The 25,441-nt window shown below is 41.0% G+C and overlaps 2 protein-coding genes across 2 annotated transcripts in view; one reads left to right on the plus strand and one right to left on the minus strand.

Moving 5' to 3' along the window:
- The window catches only part of LOC133447008 (dedicator of cytokinesis protein 2-like), a 104,343-nt gene that overhangs the window by 26,504 nt on the left and 52,398 nt on the right, over positions 1–25,441 (minus strand). The gene's annotated exons all lie outside the window — the stretch shown is intronic.
- On the plus strand, positions 697–25,389 carry LOC133447009 (mucin-2). The gene is made up of 4 exons (XM_061725381.1): positions 697–949; positions 12,575–14,496; positions 18,820–18,894; positions 23,454–25,389. The coding sequence occupies exons 2-4, from the start codon at positions 12,914–12,916 to the stop codon at positions 23,635–23,637; spliced, it is 1,842 nt and encodes a 613-aa protein (XP_061581365.1). The 5' UTR covers positions 697–949; positions 12,575–12,913; the 3' UTR covers positions 23,638–25,389.

Raw genomic sequence — 25,441 nt, forward strand, 5'->3', positions numbered from 1 at the left:
TTTAAGTGTCTTTAATCAAAGCGTCCAGTTTGGCACTCGAAAAAGAGAAGCAGCTCCATCCTCACCTGGAAGGAATGAGAGGACAGATAGGCAGACAGAAAGATCAAAGTAGGATGAGTGGCAGGACAGCCAAACACAGAGGATGAGGTGAGTGTGAGAAATGAAGATAAAGCGAGAGGACAGAATGGCGGGAAGGCGCTAAAGTGGGACAAAGAGGAGGGAGGACAGTGACTAAACAGTTCACCGGGAGTGGAAGGAGGTGAAGCAACCGGAGAGGAAAGAAACAGGAACAGTAAATGAGCAATAGTAGACTGTGTCCACGTGGGAAAGTCAAGATATAAATAAAGTGGGTGATTGGTGCAAGAATGTGTGTTTCCGGGTGCGTGCAGGCGTGTGTGTTTGTTTGTGTCCTGGCGCGACTCCCGGGAGTAGACACTTGTGTGCTGCCAAAGTTTGACTGGGTCCACCAGCGTGCCAGGGTCAGTGTAGGCACATACTCAAGCATCGGAGCTAAAATCAGGGCACAGAGATAAGCCCTCAACATGCTGACAGGAAAGAGTTAGAAAGAGTGAGTCCAACAGCCACACAGCAGAAGACCTTACACCAGAGTGATTAGTATTTTAAAGATACGTGAGAGTTAATGAGAAAGCTGCAGCAGGTAGAATCAGAGGCAGAAATCGATTAGAGAAAGGAAGAATGAGCAAAAGAGAGAGAGAAGAGTGAGAGAGAGAGCGGGGAAGAGTAAGAGAGAGAGAAAGAGGGAGGGAGGACCATTGGGGTCCGCAAGCAAGCGAGGATCAGCAACGGCAGAATGAGACGGAGAGAGATAGCGAGCGGTAAGGAGGTGGAGGAGAGCACTGCTGGACTAAAGGACTACCAGACACAAGAGAGCCACACCAGGAGCAGAGGACAGGAAAAACATGCGGACTAAAGAGAAGGCTAAGAGAAGGTAGGCACAGAGAAAACCAAAACATCTGCCACAGAATATTACTGAGTGTGTGTGTATGTAGTTGAGTGTGTGTCAGAGAGTGAGAGGATAAAAGCTTACAATGTTTTTCTCTTGGTTTATAATGACCCTCTGAGGATTTTCCCCAGAATAATAGCCCAGGGCTAGTTCTTTAATTTTCAAAACAGATCATTCAAGTTTAAAGACACTGGGTGGAATTTTGAATTGAGTCAGCTACGACAGTTCATAAGCAAATGTCATACGAAAAGAAAAAAATAAACGAGACAGATTTAAGGATTAAACCTCCGGAATGCACAGTTAAACATAAAAGCTCTTATTCCCCTCTGTCAGTTTTGCTTAAGTTTATAAATTCCAACTTGATCAAAAATAAATCCTAATATCAACAGTTTATATCTCTGTGTAAAAAAGGGCAGGATCACGTCATCCACACTGCAAAGACACACTGTATGTGCGTGTGGCAGGTGTGAAATCCCATCCATCTGTCACCAGACAATTTGATGCATATGAATGCATCTGTGTGCGTGAGTGATTGCCTATTCCGTATGTTGCTTTATGAAATATGAATGAGAATTTTTTCTTTTAAAAAGAATTGCAAATGTTTCCATCTGCTTGTGTATATGTGTGACTGACATTAACCGCCTCTGAACCGGCCGTGAGGGCATCCAGAATCGCTTTAAAATGATCATTTATACACCAATACTGCATATATGTGTGTGTGTGTGTGTGTGTGTGTGTGTGTGTGTGTGTGTGTGTGTGTGTGTGTGTGTGTGTGTGTTGTGCTTGTATGGTCTATGAAAGAGTTCTCTTTTGGAGATTTATACTTGGTTGCTTAGTGATATTCTGGGGAGATGTTCTCCTAAAGGGGGCACAAATGCAAGTCCCCATAAAGAAAGTTATTGAATTTTAAGGTTTATCTTGGGCCCCCAGGAAGTAAAAGTCAGCTGAAGTCACTTAGATGTGACAGCCAAAGATGTGTGCAGGGATTTGGGACAGTGTGGATACAGTGTACTGTATATAACCTGTGCACTTAACATTTATATAACATTATCTGTAAACTCAGAATATGATATGAAATGACAGTTTGCACATGTGTTGTTATGAATTTTACAATACCCAATAGGACAGTTTGTTTTTTTCTTTGCACAAACACAAAAAGGCCAAAACTTAACAGAGGTTAATCTTTTTATTGTTTTCATTTTCATGACTGATTGCATGCAAATCCACGGCTTGTTTGGATCCTGTGTTTTTTAGTTTGTGCTCCTGCCATGACTGGTTCCTGCACAACCATCCCCAGAAACACAACATTTCTTTCCCCAGTTGTCCAGGTGTTCTTTTCATTAAATGCTGCTCCTTTTTCTCTCCAAAAAACACATTTGTTGATTGCAGCCAAACAGCTCAATATGAAACCCACAAGCACGCAGAAAATGCTTCTAAAATGAATGTCTCATTCAGATGGCTTTTTTGTACGCCAGAGAGGTTGGTGTTTGCGATGAATTCCCCAGCCCTGCGCCTTTTCCATGGAGATGCTGTCACTGCTGCACTATGGAGCAACATACCACGTCCTTGTAGGTCTTATGCCATCGTGTAGTTGTTGCTTTTTCTAGATGGTGTGCTGTTTATCTGAGAGTTAGTTTCCACCTTCAGATATTGTAATTTTCTGTCTTAATGACATTTTGGCCAATTGCATTTGAAAGTGCTCTGTGATTGGTGGCGTGTCTGGAGTGTACCCAGGCCTTTCACCCCAAAGCCAGCTGGGATAGGCTCCAGCAGACCCCCATGACCCTGAATGAGAAAAAAAGATGATGTATGGAGGGGTGGATGGATGACTTTATTATACTATTATTATATACTTTACAGCTTTATCTGCACCAGTGAGTTCCATTTTTAGAGACTCAGCTGCACATTTACAGTTGTTACATGATACCAAATGTCTTGGAAAGCAGTGATTTCATACCATCACCCTCCTGAAATGTCATTGTTCTAATGAATTCCTGATGACACGTCCCCGTAACAAGCTACATTAAACTTTAAAGCCTCATATTTCTGAAGCGTTACAAGTAAAATACCCAAACCTTTGCACATCACACTGATTTTATTTTCTTTAATCTTTTTTCCACTTTTACATTTCTCAAACAACAACTGACAAGTCTGCAGGTGCTGTATTTACTTGTTTCACTTATATTTTACTTTTTTAATGTCCAAGTTTTCATTGTCATTAGCTTTTTTATACAATTGTGATGTAAAGTCAGTGGTCTTTTTAATTAATAATGCCTTACAGTGGACTGAAAAAAAAAAAAGAAAACTTAATTAAATCTAAATTTTTATCCTAAAAAATGAGAGAAAGTCTCTTTTAAGTTGATTTGAAATAGTCAAAATAATAATCTTCAGTCTCAATGAAATATGAATAAAGATCATGATTATTTATTTATTTTAATATTTATTTTATGTTACAGTGCATAGACTGTAGCTATGCAGCAGATCGTGTACAACACCTGGATTTGGTCAAATTAATTCATCCACAAACAAACCTGCCGACACAAACATCTATATTTGTACCGCGTTGTTCGTTCCTGTTGTTCAAATATTGCAAACTGTAATGAAAATGCAATCCAGTAAACAATGTGGCTGATCTAATTAAACCATCTGTCAAATGTTATCTTGTAAAATCTATGTTTTCTTAATTAAATCTCTATACATAATAAGCATCACAACCAAGCCCTGGCACATGCCCAAAGTTTCAAAAGTTGTTTCTTAATGATGCACCAGTTTTATTAAGAGCATTTTTCTCTTTTCACTTGTGGACATAACAATGGAGGAGAAACACTGAAATATATCTGGTGTGTCATTGAGATTAATGAAAGTGTATGCAACCACAAAGGCGACTGCAAACCTTTGCAATATGCTTGAATTTTCATACCATTGTCTTATTTTGACATAGTGGCGATATCCATTCCTACTTACATGACTTCAAAAACTTTTCTCTGCAGCTTTTTAACTTTGAATTAAGATGATTCAGATTTGTTTAACTTAACTCTTACTGAATAAGTGCATTACTAACATTGTTCATTTTGCAAACACCCAGATCATTTGAATGGCATTTAATCAAATTCCAGACTAGATGAACCTGATCAATAGATGGTGGCATTAAGCTGCATTTGCTTTCGGTCAATATCTTTTCTCCACGGAGTGACAGATGATGGAGAAAAAGAGCAAATAGAGGTTAGAAAAGGATTGACAGACAGGAGGACGATCCAAGAGACACATGCCCACGGCTGCACGTGCATTTGTGTGTGTGCATGTTTGTGTTTTTGCGCGTGTGTGAGTGCGTCACTGACACTTAAGCTGCTCTGCTCATCAGACAAACTCTGAGCAAGTGAAGAGAAGGAGATGACATGCGGAGAAAGACAAAAGGGACAAGAAAGTCAGGGGGGCAGGAAGACGGATGAAAAAGAGGGAGGATGGAGAGCTGGAAGATGGAGTGATAGGAACAGGAGATGGAGGGTTAATGACAGAAAGACCAGATGGGACGTGTAGACAGGGTGAGTGATACGCGGCAGAGAAGATATAAATGAGATGGAGGAAGAGTACGGAGACAGGAGGGAGTAATCAAGATGAGAATAGGTAAAAAAAAGAGGATAAAAGATGACGTGACTGAAAAAAACAAAGGAGGAAGACGAGCACAAAAACCCACCCATCACATCCTATTAGCCACGCTGATAAGATGTTTGTGTGGCTCTGCATCTGAAGTGTGTCGCCTGGCCTGACAGCTCTCCACTTTATCATGTTTATCTCATATTATCAAATATTTGGGGGGCAAATAGCTCGTAAATATTCCCTTTTACATTGGCTTCTCTGCTCTGCTGCTCAGCCAGCACCACGGGCGCGTTCCTCTGGCCAGCAACAAGACAAATGAATTAAACTAGAAACAGGTTTATCAATAATGCGCTCTCTTATACGACACCTCTTCCCTTGTTGCAGGTACGTAACTGACCATAAATAAGCTTACACCGTAGAACCAAGCAAATTATTTTTCGGCTGGATTCGCTCTGATGATCTCCCTCCCGGAACTATCCTATTTATCGTCACATAAACAAATTAAAGAGCTGGAAGAGCTAAAACTTTTGAAAAAAACAACAGCCATAAAAACAAAAAACTATACTATGTGATGGTTTTTATTCTCTGCAGTTTCTTCCATTATATTTTTTGATGGGGGTCTTTAACATGCTTAAACAAGTCATCCACCAATTATCTGAACCAACAGGAAATTTGATTCACATTCAGATGTTTTTCTCTCCCCTCCTCTCCTCTAATGAAGAGAAACTTTCACGAGAAAACAAGAAGCAATCATTCACAATATTTGTTAAGAGCATTCATGCATACAAAATACATTTGAAAATATTCTGCTCTTTTAGATCCAAATTCAGTCGGTACTGTTTGCATGCTAGTCTTCTTCGTAGGTGCCTGTTTAATTTATCTTTTATCCTGCTCAATCCAAACATACACAGACACCCTTACACACAACAAAGCTTAAACAAATCCAGAATCTTGTCCAAAGTATAATCTAAACTGAACACAGGGTACATATGGGGCCGGCGGGCACATTCATTTACTCCTATTTAGTGATTTGTTAAACTCCTGGGATTTGAGTGTGGGTCTGTGGACACCCATTGAGTTTTTTATGTAGCATGCATTTTGGGCAATTTCCATAGTTTTTAGTCTATGAGGCTTGAAGATACACTTGAGTCTTCTTCTCTCAGTGTGTCTCACAGTGTCCTCATCAAACTACGCTTCCGGGCTGGCTAAGTCGTTTGGCTTTTGTGTTATGAACATTAGCCTTTGTGATGTCTGGCTCCTCACTTGAAATGCTGATTAAAGTGCACTGTGTGTGCACTGTCCCTGAACAACACAGTTGCTCTTAATTAAAATGCACAAACAAGCCCCGAGAAAACATGAGGTGGTTTCCTGCTTTTATTATTTATTTATATTTATTACTGGAATGTGTGTTCTATAAGGCGCTGATGCATTATATAGTATGACACTTATCAAGTAATTTGATTGGTTGATTAATGAAACTAAAAGCAAAGAGACATATTTCTGAGTTAATTCTGACTCACTTTTTTTAACAATATTGAGAACTTTTTATATATTTTTATTCTTCTTCTCATTATTATTATTATTATTATTATTATTATTATTATTATTATTATTATTAATTTAGGATCAAAATAGGAACATTTGGGTTCTGAGCCAACTGTGCTAAGATGTTTTGTATACAAGTCCTCAACAGAGACACCAAACGTTGACTCTAGCGGGGAACTTTAACATTTTTCATGCCCACCAGAGTTTCTCCTTCATGCTTGGAAGGGCATGGGGAGGCGGGGGGCATTCACTTGGTTGCAATCTGCTACTTCACCTCTCACTGCAACTAAATCCTACACACTGTTCCTTGAAGTGACAAGATGGAAGAGGAGTCCTGCAGCATAAAATGAGCTCTGATCTCAGCATCATTGAGTCAGTCGGGAATCACGCAAAGGAACATAAGACTGTGAGATCATTTAAATGCACCAGAGACACGTGGCTTGTAAAATCTTGGAAGATTCAATCTTTCAAATTGCTTGCAAAAGTATGAACAAAAGAGGTCCCAATCAATCTGACAACAGCGTAGCTGTCAGCAGCTGAGAAATCAGACAGAAAATAAAGAGTTAATAATCCAAAAGCTCACATTTTGACAGTTGGAGATGTCTCTGGTCTATTGTGTCAACATAAATTTAAAGTCTTTAAAATATCGAACTTGATTTAGGAGTTTTTCTTCCCCGATCAATTCTGATGGTTTTACAAAATTGACTAGACTTATAACAACTGAGAAATCATGCCAGTTAAAACAAAATCCATTTCTTCATCCATCCAAACAAGAAAAAGGAGTCACATTTTTATCTGTTGCTTCTAACCCAGAAAATATAGGGGAAAATAAATGAATAAATAAAGATACACAGTCAAAAGTCCAGTGTGTGTACCTGTCTCAGAGGGCCAGTAAAGGGACGTGTTTGTTGTACTCTGGTGGTGAGTCGGTGGGAGATAGTTACAGGGAGAAGGAGTGTGATTACAGAGCAGTAAAGCAAATCTCTGTCACCCAAACGCACACACACACACGCGCACGCGCACACACACGCGCACGCGCACACACACACACACACACACACACACACACACACACACACACACACACACACACACACACACACACACACACACACACACACACACACACACACACACACACACACACACACACACACACACACACACACACACACACACACACACACACAGGGCTCGTCAATCGGCTGCTGAAAAATGAGGCTCACCTTGAAACGGCAGGGGAGTTGATTCGCTGGAGCATTTCAGTGCTCTGTTGCCACTGCAAAGGCGTGGGTGCACACTCAGTCACACATGCTGACACACAAGGGTCCGGTTCACACTGTATGTGTTGCAGACAATCCCTTGACAGCCCAAACTAAAAGTGGTGTATCAAATTGATTTTATAAACGGCTGCATTGTCTTCAGTGACTCCCTCTTGGCTTTAATTGCTGCGCGTGTTTGTGGGTACGGTGACATGTACGGTGCTCAGACATGCCATGTTTGCTAGTTCAACTCTTTTATTGACTTTCTTTGGATGCATCTATCTTTTGTGGTTTTCCTTTTTATTATAATTCATTACCCTCTATTACAGACTTTTGTCAATTTTAACTATCTGTGGGTAAAATCAGACCTTTTCATATCTTAGCATCTGACATACACACAGGATCATAAATTAATTTTATCTAATACTATTAAGTATTACTTCTCTTTAATCTGCCATCGTTCTACTCTTCTTTCAATCCATCATGCTCCTGTTCATTCCCAGCTGCCTTCATCCCGCAGCTGACAGGGTTTCCTCCCCTTTTCCTCCCCGTTCATTTTGCACAGCCAGAGGTGCAACGTGGGTGAGAGACTAAGATTTAAGATAGAGAGAAAAAGGAATGGGATGGAGAAACACAACGTATCGAAGTTACGATGACAGACACAGAAAAGGGAGGAGGCTGTGTAGGACTGTAACAACAAAAACAGGTAACAGATGAAAAAGCGATGGAAAGATATTGTTAGTTTTCAAAAGGAGAGGAAGAGCGCGTGGTAGGTAGACGGAAACCGACAGGAGTGTGAAACTGATATCTGAAGACATGGTGTTATTTTCTGCCTGGCAGCCTGCAGGTCAGAGGTGAAGAGTGAGACAGACATACAAACACAGATGTGCACACGTGGAGGGTGACTGCTAAAAAAGATAAAAAGATAAAAAGAAAAATGAAAGAAAGATTAACCCGCAGCTAAATTAACTTCAAATGACTTCATCTACATCTCAAAGCAAATTGTTTGAGGACTCTTACACACAATCAAACACAAAATGGTTCGCTGACACACATCTCCAACGCTTTTCTCTCTGAAGTACAAAGCAACAAGAGCTTACACGTTCCTCTCTGATTTCCCTGGTCATTTCTCTCCAGATAAATAAAATCATTATTAGCATGAAAAAAGAAGACAAACACCTCTGTCCTTTTCTCATCTGCAGCAGATGCTGCCAACTTTGTAGCAGAATAGGAAACACGTGATAATGTTGGTTCAAGACCTCTGTGGTCTCAATTCTCAATTGAGAACCAATACTATTATATTATTTATGTACCAAGACCTCAGAATCTTTCAAGTAATGCAACAGTTTTTGAACCAAACCAAATGTGAATCTTCTGGAGAGAAGAATGAAGCGTGGAAAACTGCATTTGCCACCTTATTCTTTATACACTAAACAGAACTGGACTGACCCTCTGTGACATCATGAGCTTAGTGTATGGTTTGTAAAAAGTGGAGTTGAATCCTTTTTTTAACCTATGAAACATGTCATCATAACAGGAGCTAGCACAAACACTGAACCTTTCAAGTTGATGCTAAGCAGGAAGCTGCAAAAATTGCAGTTAATCAACCGACCAGTGGGGACAGCTTACAGTACTGTAGCTGCCAGCTTAGCTGATGGCTAAAGATCACTACTCTGTCATTACGCATCACTCTTGTGACTTAGCATTCAATATTGTACTGACATCTAGCAGATGTCCCGTCAGATGGCCATCTGATGGATCTGGTCTTGAAATGATACACGGCGGATCTGAGCTCCTTCAGCCAATCCATGCTGCGGAGCACCACACTGCAATCAAACTGTCACTTAAAAACCACAGAAAGAGAGAGAGAGAGAGATTTTCGTGATTCTAAGGCTGCTCGGTAAGACAAAAAGGGGGAAAAAAGAAAAATAATTGGATAATTATAATAATTGGATAATCACGATTATTTTGGTCAGCACCAAAGTCATGACTATATATCACTATTATTTGCTAACTGACTAAATACTTTTACTAAATAAAAATGATTCAGAACAACAAAGCAAATGCAGGCAGAGCTGCTCAAACAATCCCTTCAACGTTGTTGGTCAGAAACACCAGCGTGACATTGATATTACTTGGGATCACTCACCCATGACCACATGGAGCCTGTGCCTGGGGTACGTGTCATTCAAAACACAAGATGTGGCAAAACAATTGTTTTTATTTTTCTCCCTTATAATATACGTAGTTGATTGTTGGGAGCCAATATTGAACTCACAATTAAATGAAAATTAAATTACTTGTGCAGGCCTTACTTCACTCAGTTTCTTGAAAATGTCTAGCAATAGTTGACATATTTCAAGGTATTAGAGGAAAACCAAACTGGAGAAGAAAACATATGAAGACAGAGTTTCATACGCCTTCGAGAGACGGAAGAGACTTCCACAGAAATCTTTGGACTTCCAGCTGACTCGCATGCAAACACACAAGAACACACAGGCTGTCAATTATTATGGAAATTGCTAGCTGCATAGTACTTCAACCATATCAAGTCCTTTTCATCACTCTTGTCAATGAAAACCCAAGTTAGAAGAAGCAAAATCACAAGTTCAAGGCATCCTTATCAGTCCACAGACCAGTATGTGATGTGCGGTTATCCTGCGAGTGTCCTGCGCAGTTGTTTGACTCAAAGTCAAACAAACAATCAAGACACAGGAGTCTTTTATGTCTCCTTCTACATGTGTGCGTGGAAACACTCAAATGTAAAATAGTCGGACATGTTCTTTATGTGATGTTTTAGATAATCTTTATATTATGATTATGTCCTGAAATGTCAAACCATAGAGTGAAAGAGGGTATACTTTCTTTTTCATATGCCTGTATTCTTTTACATAAATAGGAGCAATTTGTCACAGAGGCACAAATCCTTTGATATTTATTGCCTTCAGTGAAAACTGTTCCATTTCAAAGAGTCACTTTGAGCGAAGCTCTTGAGCTGTGGAGCAGTAAGCGCACTGTACTGTGCAACAATTATTGTTCTCCTCACTACGTCTACAAAGTTACCCGTGTTGGATGCAGACCACACAGGCTATGATGAAGACTGAATGCACTCTAAATTTAAACTGCTCCTGGTTCTATAGAGCAGCTTATGAGCAAGCCAGGCGGCATAATAAAGTGTACTCACTCATTTTTAATATTTAATGCTCTTAAATGAAAACTGAACCTCTAAAGAGCCTGACAATATCAATTTTGCCGTATGCCGGGGAAAGGAAAGCAAAAGAGCTTTAAATCCATTGTTATTCTGCTCATGCTTTTTATAAGAAAAAGAAAAAAACAGCATCCGGACATCATGTTTCCAAATGAGTCACTTTAAGTGATGACAGAACATTGGTATGAGTGAATGTGTGCGTGGCTCTGATTCTGAATACATATGAACTGTTAGTGGCAGTGAGGCTCATCACAGTCAAGTGGCGTTACCAGCTGTCCAGGCTGGGAAACATATTTTAATTACCACAATGCAACTGCAGACAAGGCGAGTTCAAAAACTTCTGAGTTTTGAGCCAACACATTAGCATGGGTTTACTTGGGTTGTTTGATGATGTTATGTCTGTTACTAACATCTTATGGATTTGTAAACTATTACAGCAGATAAACAACGTTTAGGGTAACGTTGTACTGCTCCACCACAGCATGTGTCTCTTCTCTGATGTTCCCCCCTGTTGGCATAATATAAGCCAACACCTTGTACCTACGGCAATGTGTCAATGTGAAGAGAGGGAAAATAATATTGATGAGGGCGTAAAATCAATTTCGGTCGAGTAGTTTAATGTGTAGGATTATGGTTTTGCAGAAAAAACTAGAACAAAAAAAAAGACTAACTGAAGAAAGATGAAATATACAACAAGAGTGCCAATTTAATTATTCCCATGAGCTAAAGGTGTCTGAACGCATGACTCCACTTCCCTCAGTGAAAGCCAACCGGAATAATGAGGCTGCAATCACTTTTTCATGCTCTCAAGAAATAAAAACGTATATGCATATTCAAATAACCCCAATTTAGTCTCTGATCTGTCCTTTCACCTGCCAACTTTTGCTGCTGTAATGATCCAATTACCTAATGGGGAAGAGCAGGTAGCTCGGTTGGAAGGCTGGCAGTGTGATTAACAGCTCACTCACATATGCATGCTTAAGGGACCTTGGCAATATACTGAAACTCAGCTATGGATCAAAGCATCTGCTAAATGGTTGGAATGTAATGTATCTGGACTGCAAATACTCAAGACTGTGTTAACATCTTCCACACAGCTCTGCCCAGGTGATGACGGAGTATTGCCTCATCTGGAGGACTACCTGGTCTTATGCGGGAGATGTTTTTTTCTCTAATATCCTTGGAAACTGAAACTAGGAAGAGATCAGTCAATCCCAACTTAAATTTACAGATGATATTGGGAGGCGATTTGCCTTCAGCATAAACATTCCCACTGTCAATCACTTTTTTCTTTCACCTCACAAATTCAACGCAGGGACGTAAATTGGGGCTTTTGTATATATGTGGGTTTTACTCCAAAAACTCACGTTGTATGTCTTGTGTTTGTGTGGCTCTGTGAGGAACTGGTGACTGTCCAGAGTGTATCCCACCTCTGACCTGATGGACAGGTGGATGAATGGATGGATACATTTATATATTCTATCAGTTTTCCATCTTAGCAAAAAAGAAAACAAAAAAGATTAACATTTCAAAGTTATATATCAAGGCATAAAAACTAAATGTGAGCTAATTTTCTACTTGTTTAAATACATATAATTGACCTTGTTCCTTAAGAGATGAAAAACGTAAAAGATCTGCTAACCCTGACCCTAATCATACTCCTCTCAGCCGCAACACTTACAATTTCACAAGATTTATTATTATTATTAGGATTTAACACTTCTACCATGTTCATAATGATCATTCCAACGATATCTCAAAATTCAGCTTTTTCATTTAATGGGATTTAAAGTTTTGCCAATGAAACTCCTGCCCACCTGCCGAATAATTTTACACTTGATAGACTTCTATCGATCTGGTCAGTGTGAGCGCTCTTTAGAGGTTAAAGCTTTTATGTGGTGTTTAATGTGACTAATGTACTTCTTACAACTTTGACCTTCTCTTCCATTTCTTCTTCTTCTGTTTATCACATCTATTGTCTCTCTCCTTCCTCCTCAGAAAAAACGTGAAGAGCCCACAGAAGTCATCACCTGGGGGCTATTGTTCAGAAACAGAGGAACGTTTTCACTGTGACGTCCAATCAGGAGTGACTAAACCTGTACGCGGGTCTTCAATGGAAGAACTATGAGAATTCATTGACTATTAAAGCTGCATATCCAGCTTGCATATACACAAACTAATTCAATCTGCCACCCAAGGCTCAAAGTTAACTGGTAAGATAAAAGCTGGACCATTCTGCTTTTCTATTGGAAGTAGACTTGCTGAGGTTGGCTGATGTCACAGCTCACCTCTATCCCGTTCAGCTCCTCTGGGGGCTGAGCCAACCTGCAGAGGAGCATGGGCAGGAGGGTGGCTCATCCAAACAATCCTGTGCCTGCACTGGGAGTTCCTCTTGCTGGGGGGCGATGGGGCCCGCTGTGCAGTATTGGTGTGCAGACATCTCCCAGACTGCAGATTCTGCCCTCCATCAAGCGACACGGCAGCAACCCAGCCAGCACACATCAGCCAGTCACCATGGCAATGGACAAAACAACAACAGCGGAGTCAACAGAAGTTATCAGAAGTGACAGCAATAGCCTTCCCGTGTCCAAAGAAACATCTCAGAACGAGATCAACAGCCTGACGCAGGACGACATGGGCTCACAGGGGTCAGGAAGTGGCGTTTACTGCCAGATCAGAACCGTACAATCAAACCCCAAGGATGCGAGAGGTAAAAGGACAGCTCGGTACACAAATGGGAGCGTGGTAACGTCTGATGTGGTGGGAGGGGTTTGCAGTGAAGCCACAGAATGTAAGGAGCCAGCCCAAGAGAAGAGACGGGTGCAGTCTCTGCGAGGGGAAGGCCACCGCTCAGTGTTAAAGACAGGGAGTGTGTGTACCACTGTGCACGCCACCCCACCACGGCCCTGTCGAGTGATGACAAACTCCCCGCAAAGCCTTTGTGGCACTTGTGGAAGAAGGCGATCACAGGTTGCACCGTGCACAGGTGCATGTCGCAGGAGGACAGTCAATCAAATCACAGCAAGCCAGACTTTACCGAACCCCCCACGGAAACCATCGGTGGCTCCAACGCAGTCAAGAAAAGCCTCTGGTGCTGTAAACTCTCAGTCTGGCACCAAAAACACAGACACACTCGCTTCACAACAGCACACATCTGTAAAAACTGCTCCAATACCACATCTGTCACACACCATACCAAAAACAAACAGTTCACATTCCACTCACTCCATAGGTACTCAGAACAAAACGCAAGATCCAAAGAAGCAGACCAGACCGCGCTCGGCAGACTGTACTTACTACAAAGACTCTGCCACACAAACCACAGAAACACATGTGCACAAGAACACAGACAGCACCGCAGCTAATGTGCATACACAACAGGTGCACTCGTCAACTACGGAGGAAACAAAACCACAATCAGATGACAAACACAATCATAATCTGGCTCAAGTCAAGAACTCTGATGAGCATGTTTCTCAACACACAACAGCCTGCATCACGACTAAGCCTCAATCTCCGTCCTTTCAAAGTGACTCAAAATCTGGGAGCACGTCTCCGCTTCCACCAAAAAATTCTCCAAAGGCCACTAATTTCAAACCAGCAACTCCTGTGGAGCAAACCACACCACAGGAGTCCACAAATACATCCAAAACAACCTCTGAACAGATCAAACTGAAGGACTATGCGAAGCAGAAGAGTAAATCATTTGATGACCACACTATGCCTTGTAAGACTCATATGAAAGCACAATGCAATGGGGCACCGGGAGGACTGTTGGACGGACACACAGTGAACGCACCACGTGGGCTGGAGAGACAGCTGCAGAGTGTGGAGGAGAATTTGCTGTCCAACCACGAGAAGATAAAGGTGCTTCTCAACGTGATTCAAGACCTGGAGAAGAGCAAGGCCTTCAGCGAAGGGTGAGAGAAGGGACTTGGGGAGGAAAAAACTGCAAGAGAGATGGGCAGATAGGGGAATGGAAGAAGGTAAGAGTGAAAAGAAGAAATGGAGAGTGAAGTGTAAAATTGAATAAGCAGAGATAGCGGGACAGAGTGAAAAGAGGAAGAGATGCAGACAAGGATGCAGAAAAAATGTAGAACTGAGAAGCAGAGGTGATCGTTGTGAGAGTAGAAACTGAAGCAAGCCTGTGCCGGAGTGATAAAGAAGGCACAGAGTAAGAGAAAAGAAAGTGTAAATGGGACTGAACGAGAAGACAGCTTGAGTTTTAAGAGCAAATGTACAGTCAGCTTTCAACTTCCAGGACTGTAGAGAATTAACACGCCATGTGTCTGCACATGTGATGCAGTCACAAGGGATTATGTGATACATATTTTACTGTAGTCAGTGTTGGAATTGCTGCCTTGCTTTTAGGGTATATACTCCCAAAGAGACTCTGTGCTGTCTGGAAAAGTACACTTATCAATCCAGTCAGTTTCGCTTTCTCTCTTCAGCTAAATGGTTTATTCTTTACAGTTTTTTTCCAGCAATTTATCTTTCTCCACCTCCATCTTAACTCCCACCCCTTGCTCCATTCTTAATTAATGCTTTTTCTCTCATCTTATCAGTCTTTCTAAGCCTCCACATATGAACCACGTCTGCAAGAAACAATTGTGAATCACTCCTTTGCCCTCACACCATCTCTTCATCGCCCTCTTCTCTCTGCCCTGACAACCTGTTCATAACTCCCCTGTCATACGTTTGCCAGCCCTCTCTTGATACCTCAGCCTGTTGCACTCTGTTTTTAATGGCTTTATTTTTTACAAGGTACGGAAAATATATTTGTACAGCACATTTAATAGACAAAGGCAATCAAAGTGCATCCAGCGATGCATAAAAACCTGAAAAAGAAAAATAAATGAAAAAAAGACACAGAATAATGCTGTGTCTGCCTTGAACACATATGCCGGTATTTCTCAGTTCTTGTCCTCAGGGGACCGCAGCGCACCTGATCCAACTGAATGGGTCATTAACAAACTCATGCAGACCCTGATGACAAACTGATGGCAATCCATTTATTTGAACCATGTGTGCTGCAGCAGAGAAATATCTAAAACATCTACAGAAGCACCACCTGAGGACAGCAGTTGAGAAACACTGATGTGTGCAGGCAATTCACAGAGCAGGTACTGAAAATCTATAACCTAAAGCAACAGATGGTTGACTGGAAAGTCCGTTATAAAGGGGGTAGAAACTTGAAACTTGAAGCAAGTATTTGGATGAAACATCTATGGATCAAAGTCATAAGAAAATCAATAACATAAACTGAAGCAAAATTATAGATCCAAGAAATGAGTAGAAGCTTTTTGTCCATCAATATCAGATGCTGAGTTATCAGCGCATTTGTACAGTGACATGGCATATCACAACCACCACTGATTACTTATACCTGAAAATAGAGCAATTACTTATGTTATTAATATTCATCCTTCTCTTAAAACCACACAAAGGATTTCCCCCAAGTTAAAATATCACATTCAAATTCATTTAATGGAATATTTGCTTGCTTTGAGGGAGTATCATCTCACTGTTGCAGTCTCCCATCTAGATTACCAGCAAAAATCCACCGTTTACTTCCCTCCCGTCCCAGGCATCTCTTTCATTAACTGCGTATCGTTTCATGGCACTATGTCACAAATCAAAAAGAATGAAACTAGATCACAGACCTACAGTAGTCATCACAGAGGCTCAAGAAAGCAATAATGGAAGAGAAACCCGAGACTAAAGAGACTAAACAAGAATATATCTTAGACTGAGTCAAAAAACAAACCCAACCTCAAGGCCTATAGGGGGAACCGCCAGCCAAAGGTTCATTTCTGCTGATATAAGGGCATCCATAAACATTTAACTCAGGTCAAGATGTCAGCATTAATTGACCACTGAAATACTTTGATTATCTATTTTTTTCACCGTTAAGTAGTCTACTGCGGGAGTCATCATTGTCACATTGTACAGCCAATTTCAGCTTTAGCTGTCAGACAGATCACAAGAGTCAATAATACTCTGGCACACGGCAGAGTTTATGGTTGACTCAATGACTGCAAGATGAGCACTTCCTGTCACTGCAAAACAAGCCCACATTTGATTTTCAAATTAACTCCACTTTGTTCTCATCTATTCAAAAGGACAGGTTTGTTTACAAACGATAAACGCTATAATCATGAATTGTAGCCTTTAGCCTTTTTTCAGTTTTTATGAGCATTACATGGTTTGATCTGGGGCCTAAACATTCAGAAATCAATACTGGTATTGTGTAAAATGTGATAGCACGTTGTTCATCAGATGTTGTACTGGCCAAACTTTAAGCACAGATGATTTTGATACTTTGCCCTAATATGTAAAACCTTGGCATTGAAAGATGGTGTAAAGCACCGCAGTGCAATGATTTAAGGACAGATGGGATGTTTTCAACTGTCCTGGTGCTGATTGAGGACCCTGGCAGCAGCTTTATGGATACTGAGATCATATTTTCAAGAAGTTTATTACAATGCATTCAGGTTTCCTGATAGAAACGTCTGGAACATCAGGTTAACACTTTGTTTATTGAACTTTTACTGTGACTGTAGGGGACTGAAACCATGTGGAGACACAGATATGCACAGCTGTAAACATTTGTATGAGCAACAGACTTATCTGAAGAAGAATAGAGCATGCAGATGATGAATAGAACAGGCATGTGAATGAACCCTTGAGAAACTCTACAAAACGACTTTTCTCTCAGCGTTAGCATTTCTCATTTAGGAGTTATAACTGTGTTTACTCTTCTATACCCTAACGTTCTCACTTGTTCCCAACAAGTCTTACATCCACCCCCAAGTGTAGTCACTGTTTCTTCATCTCACTACATCTGCTTACTTCTTCCTGTCCAGGGCTGACAGATGTCTCTGCTCCAGACTAAATCCTATAAGATTCCCCTGCAATTAATGATTAAGTCGACAATAGGACTCCTGAACTCAGTGTTTAAGCTTGCCTGCTCTAATATCATGCTTGGGTCGGCATCTATGCTTGGGTGAGCAAGTGTGTGCTCGTTGGGAGGGTGCTTATGTCTCAAGTGAAGACATATTAGTAGTCAGAGAGAAAGGAGAGGATGAGACAGAAAGTATCAGGAAGATAGCGTGGCATGGACGAGCTGAAGAGGAATGTTGTGCCTATCTGATACTGTGCCAGCACTGGAGTATTCTACATGGACGGCTGCGATAAACCCCTCAGCTGAGCTAAAAGGTTGTCGCTGGGCTCAGATCCTTGTTTTCTTTTCTTTCTGGAGGCAAAACCTTGTCTTTGTTGTTCTCGGATACAAAGGGGTGGGGCAGTAAAAGAGGATGACGCCAGTGGTGCTGCCTCTCTCGCTGTAATTGAAATGTCAATATTATCAACTTCAATCAGATACTCTTTCATCTACACAGTTCATTCAAAGGTTAGGCAAAATACTGTATCTCGGCAAGACAAAGTGTTTTAATTACATGGCGGTGATCGTGAGCTTCACACTTTTCCACACCATGTTCAGCAGCGTAGTCCTGCTTATCTTTGATAACAACAAGGGCATGTTACTCATTATAGAGAAGTGCTTCAATGGTTTTTCTAGTAGCAAGAACAATTAGATCCTTTCCCTTAAACCTGTAGCTAATAAAGCTTGTGTCATGTTATGTTTGGCTCCAAATTAGGCCTCCCTACCTACACAGACGCTGAAAATGCTGCTTTTACCTGCCTGGAATAATAAACAGGCACCCACTGGGACGATTCCAGGGATGTCCTGGATTGCCTTAGTCGCATGCTATGAACATTTATATTTTTCTACTGAGCATCGCCAACTAAGTTTTGCTCTCTGACAACAAAAACAACACACCTGGACTGCTGCACCGATTATACAGTACAGATTATACAGCTGGAGGAAGTAAAAGCAGCTGTGACACCAACAGTTGAGACTGCAAGACTGTTTGCAGTTATGATAAGTTAGCGTTGATATCAGTGAAAAATGTTCCTTCCAGCTGGATCCCCACGGACCTCCCTTTGGAGAGGATGAAACCAGAATGGTATATGCTTATTATTTCAACAATATCAGGAAACTATTTTTTTTTCTTTTTCATTTTTTTAGTAGGTAAATAGATCATTCTTTTTAAAAAAACGTAAAGAATGGAAAACACTGCGTTTAAATCAGTCGGCATAAACAACCATGATACACAGCCCTCTTTACAGTCCTATTTACGAGTATGCATGACTGTTCTACTGTATTCTTGTTGTTTCTGCAGTCGTAGCTCATACAGAACTGGTCAGGACATAAACAACTGCGCGACCTGCCAGAGGACAGCCTGCATCATCTACAGGTAACGTGATTAAATTAATAAGCCTGCTGCATTACATAACCCATCTATGACAACTCATGCTTACCTGAAGGTATAAATTGCCCAGAAAGCCATTTTTTTCCTCTCCGTGCCCCTGAAACTGTCCCTTTGTTTCATTTTTTATTCTAGGTTTTCATTACCCTTCCTCTTTTGCTGCCTGCACTTTGGCTATTGTACTAATGTATCCCTTTCGACTAAAAAGGCAAAACGATGATTGTTTCTCATCAGTATCTTTGAATGCACAAACCCTGTTATCTACAGACTAGATAACTACCATCAACAAAGAAATCTTTGATGGAAATGTGTTAAATTTTCTAAATCCAAAGATGTGTTTTTCCAACTCGGTTCAGTGCTTGTGCGATTGATTTGGATGCGTTATTCCATTCAGCATTATTCCCAGAATTGCTAGATCTCGATTTTGCGACGCCATACTTTATTTAAATCCCAATTCCTTCACACAATTATGTTCTTAGTGACGTATTTTCATTATGTAAACATTTCAGCCTCATGTTTGTACCAATTCTGTCATCTCTGACTTTTAAACGGATTGCCTCTTCACAGCCATACCTCTTTCTGTCTTCCAGTCCTGAAAATTGTATTCTGCACTGCATTTCCATCTGCATTTCCAAGCTCAATCTGCTTGTTTAAACTCATAGAAAACCACAGCTTATTCTCCTTTGCAGGCCATTGTTTCCCTCAGGGTTGATAAAATATCTGTTTCTACATCCAGCCATCTCTTTATCTAGCTCTCTTTCTTTTTCTGATGGTAGAGACATTTTACAGGACCTTTGTTTCTATAATACTCCATAATTCTGCCTCCCCCCTTCATTTTACTTTTACCGTCCCTCTTCCTTCATCTTTTCTTTGCATCTCACACATTCTCTGAATTTCATTATTTGCTCCCCCTGTTCATAATTAACTGGGCAGGAGCCTTTTCCTCGTTAGTGTAAATGAGCATCCGCAGGGAAAGGCCGTAGTATGATGGGACTACTGATCCATGTATGGATGCATGCTGAACACACACTGATATGACTCTACATATACACACTTGTTCATATGCAGCAGACACGGGTGGAATGTAGCTTTACATCTACATCTCTTTTTGCTCTCGGTGAAAGCAGATGCCTTTATTCTCCCGCTCCCTCCTTATCTGCCCTGCTGCTGCACTCTGTCTTGTCAATCTATTTTGGAGCCTCTCTTTGCATATGCTCCGAAATTCTTCAAAACAATGGATCTGTCCAACTGGTCTGTCAACGCAATTGGCCAAATTTTCTTGACAAGAAGACAGGACAGAGCGGAGCCCTCTTGCCCCGACGGGACGTTTTGCAGCATTGGAATGAGTGGAGGGCCGTGTGTCTGTCCATACTGTCGGTCAAGGATGTTGAAGTTGTCTACATAATTGGATTTCTGATAACACGATTTCTGCTTTTTGGAGTTGGCGGTTACCTGGCATATCGACAAATTCGAAAAAACATTGGCAGCTATTCTGGCTATTTCAAGGCTGCCCGGGCCCGGCTGCCGGCCCTGGCAGGCTGGCCAATCTCAATCTCCCCTGGACGTTATGCTAACGATGCTCTGTTCCTACCAGCCCTCCCCTTTCCCCTTAGCCCTCCTCCCACTGCTTACGCTGGCTCAAAGACAAAGAGTCTTGAATCCTGAATCTAGTTATACCGCAAGCTGTAAGATGATTATTAACTTTGTGATGAACAGTGTGTTTATTTGCAACAAATACGAATGATATTTAACTGATCCATAGAGGTGAAATAATAAAAACAAAAAAAACACTGATCAATCAAAACAAGAAATCCAATTTCAGCTCCACAAAGGTGTGAATAACATTTTAGCCCCGGAGGATTAACAATGTAAAATATCGTGAGTGACAGGACTATTACAAGCATTGCACTTAAATGGGAAATACATAAAAAAGCTTTTGCTTACAATTTTATTCCACACTTCCAGAGGCATTTCCACACACAGTGAAACTGTTGATGAACTTAATGGGACTGTTTTCAAATAATGTGCAGGAAAAAATGCTTTCAGAATGTTTTAAATCAAAAGTGCAGCTTCTTGAGTAAGTAAGAATTTACAGGAAAGAAAGCAGTATTATTTGTTTATTTTATAAATCTGCTCTGTAGCTTTAACACACTTTGCAACGTCTCATGAAAGAGAAACACAAGGACTCTTTTCTTCTCAAGTTTGTTTCAGCTGTATTTCTCACATAGTTACACACCCCCAATCTAAGCGATATTCTTTCTTCTTCCACTTTCCCTTAATTGTTGTTTCTTCGGCACATGCAAATATGAGTGTGTGCACCACATTTGCATGAACATGGGGTGATTAATCCAGCAAAGAAGGGAAATCCCCTTTAATTAGATGCATACAAGCTCAAATTTCATATACCAACCATGCAGACAGGCACATCCTGACAAATACATTCATACACACCATTCAAAACATTTTAGTGAAGCAATCTGTCATAATTTTTGTTCTCTCATTAAAGGATGCGCTTCTTATAAAGACCAAAAGAATCATTTCAACACTTCTGTGACAAACACAGGCAAAAGCTCGAAAGGCTAGAGCTGGATTTCTCTGACTGGGCAGTAGCAGCCTTTATGAATCTGGAAAGAAGGGATGGGAAAATGGCAAGGAGGCATACAAGCAGGGGATGAATTTTACGTTGGACTGAAACATCCCCCCTAGTGGTTTGTGGTGTGAAAAAAAAAAAAGCTTGACGTGGGCTGACTGCCTAAACATGTTTTGTCGGATCTAATTAATCTCATCATGAAAGACCAAGGAAATTTAGACGGTTGGTGTTTTCTCCTGAAGTTGAACTCAGCCCAAAACACATAAAACATAAGCCAGCAAGTCAGCGCACCTGTAACACAATAGATAGTAATATCACATACGTCTACGTTCCAGAACATTTTAACCCTTACTTCAACCAGAAAGAAAAAGAAACTATTAGAAAAGCTCCAGTCTCTAACAAATATCAAAGCAACAACTGCAACACACAGTCATGCTATTTCAAAAATACTGAAGATGACAGCTTGCAGAATGAATTACAATATGCCTCTTTCCCCATAGTGCTGACAACCTCACAAATAATAGTGAGAAGGAGAGATTTAGAGTTGGTAGAGGGGTTGTTAACCAGGACAGAGACACGAGGATGCTGAAATACACAGTCGTTACAACGATAAAGAAAGACCTGACATAAAAAGTCATCCATTTTAAATACGATTCACTGTAAACCGAGTACATGTGTGTTAGGTAGAACCTGTAATCTTTTTCTCTGCTGTATGTTTTATGTTTTTTTTTTCATATGTGTAGTGAGGGTATATCTCTTATATTATTTATTCCTCGCTACCATCTCCCTTCCTCTGAGGCCATCAGAGCCTTTACTCTTCCTTATTCCCTCACTTTCCCAGTCTGTGTGCTGTTTTCTCAGGGAGTCAATCTACTCTCTCATCAATACCTCTGCTAATATTCATCCCCTAATGTTTATACCTCCCTCCTTTTTTCTGCTACCTCCTTTTTCTGTCTAATGTCATACATTCCCTAACATTCCCTTTTTTCTTCTTCTGTAACTGAGCTGTGGACTTTTTGCATGTCTGATGCCAGAGTGATTGTAACCACATTCACTAGGCCCTGAATGAATTTGGACATACGTTGAGGGAATGATGGGTAGTTGTCCCCGCTGTCCGTGCCTCTTCGTGTGCCTCATTAACTCCAGATGCCAGGCCCTGAGCAGCTCCACCCCTTTAATCCAGCTCAGCAAACACACTCACACAAACACACAGTGACCAAAATGGAAGGGAAAAACTCAAAGTCTGCTATATTATGACCTGCAGCCATGGGCACTTCAGAGATAAAAAAAAAAAAAAAGAGCAAGGGAAAGAGATGAGAGAGGGGAGGGGGAATGAAGGCAAAGAAAAATAAAGTCTGGAGAATCAGCTTTGAACATATCTGAAAGGCAAAGAAAAGTTCCTCCTTTGCTCCTTCCTTTTAGCTCCTTCATTGTGCAAATGGTCTTCACCTCCCTTTTTCTCTTCTCTTCCTCATTCTCCTCCCATCCCTCTCATCTCACCAGCCTGTGATCTAGTGGTGCATGAAGTGCAGAAGAATACTCTGGACGTGAAATGAGTGCTGAGCTGGTGGCGTGTGGGTTTGAGTGTGTGTGCACTAAAGGTGCATGCATCTCACCATTTTTCACATCTGAAATCTCTGTTTGTGACTACATTTGACGGGGGGCCCCAGTACAGGGTGCACATGTCATTTAAGAACTTAAGCCTGAGGGTAGGCCAGGTTTAAAGGGTCAATGTCACAATCTCCTCCATGTCTTGTTTTCCTCACTTTTTCGGTTCTTTCTACATCTCCATCCTCATTTTGTCCCTTCCAGCTCTAGATGTGATATAATTTTCTAAGATTTTAGCTATTAATCCAGATTTGATTTTCATATACTGGGATCCTCTAAATAACACTTGCTGTTTCTCCCTCATCTTTGCTTTCATCCTCTTTGGCTGCGTTTCATCTCTCCTCTGCAGCGTGGAGCATGATTTTCGACAGCAGGAGGGACGCTTCCAGGGGGTAATAGAGGCCCTGGAGGGGGAATATGATGTACCTGCACCAACTCTCACCAAGACCCCACCAGCCCCGTCTTCCTCCGGTCGCCCCAGCACCAAGGCTCGGGTCAAGAAATTGCGCAAGAAGTGTTTCTGGTGGCTCTAATCTCCGCGAAAGCTGCAAGTGGATTTGTACATTTGTGCAAATACTGCTCTTGTGAAGGTGTGAGGCCTCTTCAATGAAGTTCAGAGGGCGCTTTCTTTTCCAAAACTTCAACCATGTAAACGTCGCTTTTACCACAGTAACCCATCTTAAGCTCAGCAGAATATACTGGTGACCAAGTGGAAGAAAAGGGAAATCTACTTAAGATGAAAGAGGAAAACAAGGAGCTGTTCCAAATACTTCTTTTACAGCCTGCTAGGCAGGACTTCCGCAGCTAATGTGAAAGCTAACGTCCAACTGAAAGTGGGGACACTGCTCTTCAAGACCAAATCTATGACAGACAAATGAAGCACCACTGAGACTTGGGGTATCTGACAGGTATATCGTTACTCACCGGGCTGAGTGACTATTTAGAAAGATGGGAGTCACATCAATAAGCAGGGGACCTGTAATCGTTTTTTTTTTTTTTTAAATCCAAGGAAATAAATCGCTTGGAATATTTTGTCTTTGGAAAGCCTGGCAGCCAAAAAAAAAATTGAATGTAGCAACAAGGATGATAAGGATCTTGGTGGAAAGCCAAATGAGGACCTGTCCGGAAACGCAGTGATCTGTCACAAACTTTGGGAAAGAAGAGCGGAAACTATTTGCAAATAGACAATGTGATAGGCAGCTGATCAAAGACTGACTCTGTCAGATAATTAAAAATTCTGTCAACAATAGCTAACGGAAAGATCAAATCTCTCCTTTATTACCGTCCAAAATGGAAGTGTTTTGCTGTGAGCTCAATCTTTCAAGGATTGTCAAACACACATGCATAATGCATTGCAGTATATGCACAAAGAGGCTTGTGGGCACTAATTTACACACACAGAAAAACCCACTGAAATACAAGGAACTACTCCCCTTATGCACGCATGCATTCATTATGTTTGTCACGGAGGACAAACTTGGGGTAGACCACCCATCACTTCACTGTCAAAGACTGGCCAGTATTAATGCTGTATAATGTTTCAATATATCTGTGGAATCTGAATCAACACAGCTTTAGTGATTTCTGTGTCATTAACACCAAAAACTAGCAGACGATGTGTGAACTTTTCCCTATTTACATTGCATAAATTGCGCAAAAGGATGTTCTGTTGGAATGCAGTGACATGGAGAGCTTTATTGCGTGAACAAAAAAGTGAGCTACCTGGTCAATTAAACAGAGGAAACAGAATAATCTAGTTGCTTCACCATTCACAAACCAAAAAAAAATGCTTTGCTCACAGTTACAAATTCATTAGAGTGTTGTATAGCATTTAAATCATACTGCCACTTCTAATGTGTCCACTCAGTGACATAAACCTGTGTTTTAATATGGGTCAACCCAGAACAGGAAAACCGCAGTTAAATACACTGGAAGTAATGTCTGTTCTGAGAAATGAAAACTGAAAATATGCAGAACATGTGTACGGCCCTATCCCCCACACAAACACGCAGACAGACCTTCTTTTCAATACAGACAGGTCAACATTTGCCCAGTGCTTCTTCTACAGCACTTTAGATCATAGCCAGTAATCTCATAAGAACCTTCTTCAGCATCCTCTGGATGACAAGACGTCCCTAATTAGAGTCCCAAATGACACCATACTAATTACCCAATCTATAACCAAAATGTCCTGTCATAGCATTTTTATAAGCTGTTCCTTAACAGAGCGTGAGCACTCACAAAGCCCCTTTTCTTCTGATCTTCCACTTGTACGTGCAATAAAATGTGCATTTTAAACAAAAGAGGCTGATGTCATTTTACTGTGTTTCAGAATCA

This window comes from Cololabis saira, chromosome 7 (assembly GCF_033807715.1).
Source record: "Cololabis saira isolate AMF1-May2022 chromosome 7, fColSai1.1, whole genome shotgun sequence".
NCBI lineage: Eukaryota > Metazoa > Chordata > Actinopteri > Beloniformes > Belonidae > Cololabis > Cololabis saira.

What these genes read in the sequence shown, in the direction of transcription:
- LOC133447009 (XM_061725381.1), top strand. Translation starts at nt 12,914, where the DNA reads ATGGGCAGGAGGGTGGCTCATCCAAACAATCCTGTGCCTGCACTGGGA. An exon ending in AGCAAGGCCTTCAGCGAAGG is followed by an intron (nt 14,497 to 18,819) that starts GTGAGAGAAGGG and finishes TTGTTTCTGCAG; the next exon opens with TCGTAGCTCATACAGAACTG. An exon ending in ACAGCCTGCATCATCTACAG is followed by an intron (nt 18,895 to 23,453) that starts GTAACGTGATTA and finishes TCTCCTCTGCAG; the next exon opens with CGTGGAGCATGATTTTCGAC.